General features: G+C 35.1%; 1 protein-coding gene across 1 annotated transcript in view; it reads left to right on the top strand.

The window, feature by feature from the left end:
- Nucleotides 1-5,187: 5,187 nt before the first annotated feature.
- LOC107561915 (beta-1,3-N-acetylglucosaminyltransferase manic fringe) overlaps nucleotides 5,188-6,682 on the top strand; it is a 22,967-nt gene continuing 21,472 nt past the window's right edge. The window contains exon 1 of the mRNA XM_016246455.1: nucleotides 5,188-5,769. Within this exon, the coding sequence (XP_016101941.1) occupies nucleotides 5,428-5,769 (342 nt within the window). The 5' untranslated portion in view covers nucleotides 5,188-5,427. The remainder of the gene's footprint in view (nucleotides 5,770-6,682) is intronic.

Below are 6,682 nucleotides of genomic sequence, written 5' to 3' on the forward strand. Positions count from 1 at the left end.
TAACATGATATAGTTAAATAACACCATGACAAGTGAGCTATTTTGCTCAATATTCTCACGACGCAAAAAACGAACAAAAAAAAAAAACCTTACAAACCCCTACAGAGTGCAGGCGTTACGTGAAGTCTAGTGCGCGTGCGCATTTACAGTGCTCTCTTTTATGGCATGATTCAGTCTATTAAAATACATTCAGAATTGATCACAAATTCAAGACATTGGGGCAGAAAATGTGTACATTTATACCACTTCATATAGTTAATCAAGTTCACACGGAAGAGTGCCTTTTTTTCTCCAAAAATTACTATATACAAATGTGATTTTTTTTTACAACAGTTCAATAAACTAGAAGTTTTATTAAGAGACTTACGTTTTAGACACCATATTGCCTGTTTTTGCACTATTTCACCAACAAAAATAATTCCAGACAAAGCCACAGCGCTGTTTTGTGTCTCTGAGCAACATGACAGCGTTTTGTTTCTGAATGAATCACTCGTTTCAATGATTCGGTTCAGTCGCAATGACTCACTTAACAGTGACTTACTGCTACCTACTGGTGGTTTTAATTTCACTTTTAAAGTATCTTTTCATTTTTTAAATTATTTCAAATATCAGTATTCAATGTTTTATGTTTAATATATCAAAAGATTATTTATGCGATAGCAGCATGATAACACTCTCAATCAGTTCAATGAATGACTCACTTTTTAAGTGTCTTACCGTCACTTACTGGTAGTTCAGTTCAGAAGTATGTTGAAAAGTATGCATTTTTACCCTCAACATTTCTTATTTGTATACTCATAAATGCATTTAAAACATTAATCTCATAACATTATTTATTGCAGTTTAATTATTGTTATTTGCAGTGTAAATGATTTATCTGACTGGTAGCAGCCCTATAGTGTATATTGCATGTATTGATAAATTGTAATAATTTGACATGTAAGATGATGCATACATCTAAAAAGTTTAAAAATAGGCCTTTGTAAAGGTAAATATGCAGATTTAAGTATGTAAAAGCTGATGGAACACTGATGAAAATATTGCTTCAGAATAAATTGTTTACTCCACCAAAAATCTCAGCGATGCAGTTATTTTGCGGGGATATTTTGTATGGAATATTGTCTGCTGATATGAAAAGTTCACTGTATATCGTAGAAATAAATATAATTTATTACAGCAATGATATTTTGTTTTCTTTTTAATTTATACACATTAAATATTACATATATGTATGTAATGAAATGTGTATTTCCATTACAGGTTTAGGTCTTAAATTTCATATAAGGTGGTATTAAAAAGGTCTTAAATTTAACTTGTCCATATCTGCAGAAACCCTGACATTTAGATTTAGTCTTACATGGAGCCTGGGTTTGAAATGACAATTGTCCGTGCCTCTTTTCCCGCACACGGGTCACCTAATCCTTCCTCTGGAGAGTCGAACATGAAAAAGGACCGGGATTAGCAAACTTCTCTGAGACTACCAGAGGATCTGAGTTTAGATGATCTACAATTTGATATAACAAATCCTACACCTCTGAGAGCAAAATTATAAATGTAGACTGATTGGTTGAGAGTTTCAAGACAGCAAATTCAGCAAATTGTAATTTTGGGGTGAACTATTCCTTTAATGAATAGCAACATTTGAAAGTATTTTACTTAAATTGCTATTAATTAAAGGAATAGTTCACCCCAAAATTAAAATTAGCTGAAAATGTAATTACCCTCAGGCCATCCAAATTGTAGATGAGTTTGTTTTTTTATAGATATGGAGAAAGTTATCGATCTGGATTAAAAAGCTAAGGTTAAAATATGAGTCTTCTATCCATAGAATTACTTTCTCCAGTGAAAAAGTTGTCTCGTCTGAATCAGGAGAGAAATATGCACAGATCAAGCACTGTTTACAAGTGAAAACTGTTCTAAACCAATATGTAGGTGGATTTTGATGTGAGAGGGCAACAGGGGGATGGACTTTTCAATGGAAGAAGCATCATTACAGATTATGGAATCGTATTTTGATGTTGCATTTTGTTTTTATCAGCTTTTTGGACTCTCATTCTGACGGCACCCATTCACTGCAGAGGATCCATTCGTGAGCAAGTGATGTAATGCTAAAATTCTCCAAATCTGTTTTGATAAAGAAACAAAATCATATTCTTCTTGGATGGCCTGAGAGTGAGTCCATTTTCAGGAAACTATTCCTTTAATTTATTACTTGCATGCTCGTGTTGAAATACCAATTGGAATATTTGTGCTTTTAAATGTCTTTATTTTTACAACACGTGACCATTAAGTGACAAAATCCAAACTTAACAGAATGTAAAGACTTTCCCATGTATATGTCTCTCATTAAAAAAAGTTTAAAGTATTAGAATAAAAGTTAATGTTATCCATCAGCTACTCCTTTTCTCACATAAAAACTAAACCATTTTTTTTTCTTTAAACAAAATTAAGGGTACTTAAACTTTTTTAAAATTTATTTATTTGTATAAATCTGTTTTCAGGTGGAGTATGTAATGTGTTTCAGTCTTTTTGACTGTTGATGTGTCTCATAAACAACCAGAATATAAAAGAGGCCTCACATAATCAGAAACTTGATTGGTTTCTTCAGATTGTTGATGGTCCCCCACACACTTGGCGTCTGCAGACATTGGTATTTGTTTGCAAACTTGAGTTTGAAGGATCCAAGGCTTTTGTGCTGTTTTTGAAGGATCTGAGGCGTTTATGCAGCCTGTTTTGTCTGCTCTATCTAACTCTCTGTTGTCTGCACAAAATACTGTATATCTACAATGAATCTCGCATTCAGAACAGCAAGTCAAGAGGCACGTAAAGGGCTTTTCAATGCACAAAGAGTCTGAAAAGATCTGCCATTGTTCAAAGGTAGGGAGCAATGTACTTGCCGTTTTAAAAGGATCTTTTCAGGTAGGCCGTAACCGATCCTGGGCCTTTCCTGGCCAGGGTGTGCCTGGGCATCTCTGATTTACCTAAGGGACCAGACGCCCGTCCATGGGGCCACCAAGGGAGGGGGGATGGAGAAAAGGAGGCAGCTGGTTACTGGTTGCAATGGATGAATGGATGAAAGAGGAGAAGGCTGAGAAATTACAAACAAAGGTGCTGATGAAGGTTACTGTGGGGTTTGTGTTGATCATGTCATCCTAAATCCTCTGGACCTGAAGAAGAGTTTAAGCCAGAATATAACAAAAAAAGTGTTTAAACACAATAAATGTTAAACTACATGTACACTTGACTACTTGACAATAAGTGCTTGGGATAACAGTAAGGATAATGCAGTTCTCTGGCACAAGTTAAAAGTGAAACGATAAAGTAGTTCAGAACGCCTGCAGTGTCATACAGTGAACCAGCAGAAATAAAACAGGACATAAAGAGCTGGGAACCTCCCTCAGAGTGAGTCCTCTGAAAACACTGCCTAAACAAATATACATTCTCATATGTTGTCATCATTCATTGACTATTCAAAGCACTACAAATGACATACTATGTTTTTTACAATGGCATACTATTTTACATGAGCAACTTGTCTTGCAAATGCTAATTTCATAGAGAGAGAGAGAGAGAGATAATTGAATTTTAAATACATCTTTATTATAACAATTTTCTCTTAATTTACACAATTATTCACACTTCATTCAGAAACATATATATATATACAAAGTCAACACCATGTCATTGTTCTTATATAAAGTACACAAAACCTCATTAACACCCCAGATATCTACAAACATTGGTGAACAGTCCACCAACATGTAGTAAGCAAACTCTACTTTTAGTCTAGCTGCCGCAAGTCCCAAAAACATAGAAACCACACTTATTGCATCCTGCTCTAAAGGTTTGTTTTTTCTTGTTTTCTAAATTACTAATTTTGCAGTGCCAGATAAAAAAATTATTAAAACCAAAGTCCTTTTCATTTGAAGCTAGGCCCATAAATAAGCAATTCGAAAGAAAGGAAAGAGAAGAAAGATCAGAAGAAAGAGAGAGGGGGGCGCACGGAGCAAATTATATTATTTTATTTTCCAATCAGTATTTTTCCTTTGGAAAAGTGTTGGTTGTGATGGTGTTTGTGTGACAACTGACACCACAAATATGTGACAATAAATATTGGAATAGTTTGTTTATTCACTCTTTGCTTAGAATATCACAGGTGCAATTTTACATTTTTATTTAAGATTTTTTTAAGGATACTTATTAAAGGTATAAGTATATATTTATATAAATTATGTATATAATGCAATTATTATGTTATCATTAATAATATAATTTTATTTTGTATTATAATATTTTAATTTGACAAAATTACAACTTGATTGAAATGAAGAAAAATCATAATCTGTTCAGCTGATATTTATCTTGATTCTTTGGGAAAATGTTGGTTGATAGAAATTGCGTGACAACTGAAATCACAAATTTGTCACAATAAACAGTGAAATACGGCTATTTTATTTGCTCTTTGCTTATCATAGGTGCAATTTTATATTTTTATGTAGGCTAATACATTTTATTTAATTTTTAAGATATGTTAAGGGTATAATATATATATATATATATAATGATATATTTATTTACATTATGTTTATATACAATTTATTTACTCTTTGATTATAGTTTAAAACTTAGAATAATTTCCTAAATATCTATATTTAATAAAACCATGATGACAAGCAAACAATGTTGATTAGAATCAGTTTTAATGTGAGTCGGGGAAAAAAATCTTTACTTTTTTGATACTTTTCTGCTATTTGGAATTTAAAGTCAAGTCAAACTTATTTTATCTAGCGCGTTTTACACGTAGTCTTTTTCTTTTTACAAAGCAGCTTTACAGAAAATCATGATATTAATGGTTATAATATGTTATTACCTTCACGCTTTATATCGTATTTAGCAGATAAGAGCTTGGCGATAATTTATAGTTTACATTTTGCGACGTGTATGCGGATGGAAGCATTTGATTTAAGCATTTATTACATTCGTTTTGGTCTCATACGCTCATACATGAAAGAGCGAGTTTGCCTTCAAAAAGAAGTTTTCAACAGGAAATATGGTTTAATTGCACATTTGCAGCCATACACCTTATCTTATCATTCACCATCAGTGCGTCACTGCGGAAAGTGGGCGGGGCGTAAAAAGTTTGCGAAGCCTGAAAGTGAATGACAGCTCATCCATCCTCATCTTTAACAGAGCGCATGAGGGGCATCAGGCAGGATCCGAGCGGAATTAGCAAATGAAAACTTTTACGGAATCACAATGAATTTGAACTACATATTCCAACCCACCCAGGGACTTGCTTGTTATTGTATTTCATTATTATTTTTTAAACAATCACGCCTTTTTGCGCGCGTAACTGCGCCCAGATGTCGCCTGTTATACTTGAACTAGTTTAATATGCGGTCAAAAGCGAATTAAAGAATCTAGAAGATGATCGTAAGGAGGCTGTTTCATGTACTGCCTGTCTTCGCTCTGACACTTTTCATCCTGGTTTTGCTGGATTTGCAACTGCGCACCCGGAGTGACCAAAGACCCACCGCTAATTTTGCGCACGAAAAGACACCGTCTATATCAAGAACTACGGCTGTGAACCAACACAGAGATGTTGTTAATGACAAACAAATGCCAAAACGTCAGAAATGGAGGGAGATGAAGCCACAACCACCTTTAGGACTCACTGACATCTTCATTGCAGTGAAAACCACTGGCCGGTTCCACAAGACCCGCCTTGCTCTTCTTCTGGAGACCTGGATCTCCACGACTAAACACCACGTGAGTGTTCCTTGACTATTAAATACTCGAAATTAAGAGGATTTAATTTTAAAATGAAAGTAAACCCTTACTGATCAACCACCAGTCAATGTTTATGATGGTTCCTTGATCATTTTATGTGTCATAGTCTTGCTCTGAGATGCAGTCTCATCCAACAACCGCTGCTAATGTCACGGGACATCTGGCAGACGTGTGCACATCCTGTGGCATCGGCTAGAAGTTGTGTGCAAACGTATTTGTGAAAGCACAGGTGCAAAACCTCAGGCTTTTATGATGCCCAAATCAAGCAGGTTTGTTATGACTGTCTCACAAGTGGCACCTATGAAATTCTGCAACCCTCATGGAGTTATTGGTTGCATTTCATTGCTAAACACTGCAAATAAAGTCATTTTCACAAGCACGGATAAGCCAATTTTATTATTGTTGGCACCGCACCGCAAAGATTGGCCTAGGAATGGGTGCATCTATATTAAAATGCAGCGATCTGCCCCATTTCCTGTTTCGTCCGCCCTGTGCTCGTTTATAGACTGAGCACTTCCTGTCTGTGTTCTCTAATTCAGCAGAAGCCTTGTCACGAAGAGTTGAGATGGACTTTTAGGTCCTCTTTTTGTTACAAGAAGCAGAACTCACAGCTGTGATCTTTGAAAGATAAACTAATGAAGATGACTGACTGAAAGGCCATTTTAATGAAGTCAAGTTTTGTTCGTTCCACTGTTTTCTTATAATGCAAAGGATTTGGTGTGGCAGTGAATTAAAGACATTTTAAACTCAAATAAGCTCAGGGGTTTTACCAAAGGATTTTGGGTTAAGGCTTGTAGATACTGAAATGTCTGATTTGACAGATCTAAAAGACCAGACCAAGTGTGTGGTTACAACATAGGGGCTCGGTGAATCTCACGCAAAGGACCTGTGA

This window comes from Sinocyclocheilus grahami, unplaced genomic scaffold (genome assembly GCF_001515645.1).
Source record: "Sinocyclocheilus grahami isolate Dianchi unplaced genomic scaffold, SAMN03320097.WGS_v1.1 scaffold798.1, whole genome shotgun sequence".
In the NCBI taxonomy this organism is placed as follows: domain Eukaryota; kingdom Metazoa; phylum Chordata; class Actinopteri; order Cypriniformes; family Cyprinidae; genus Sinocyclocheilus; species Sinocyclocheilus grahami.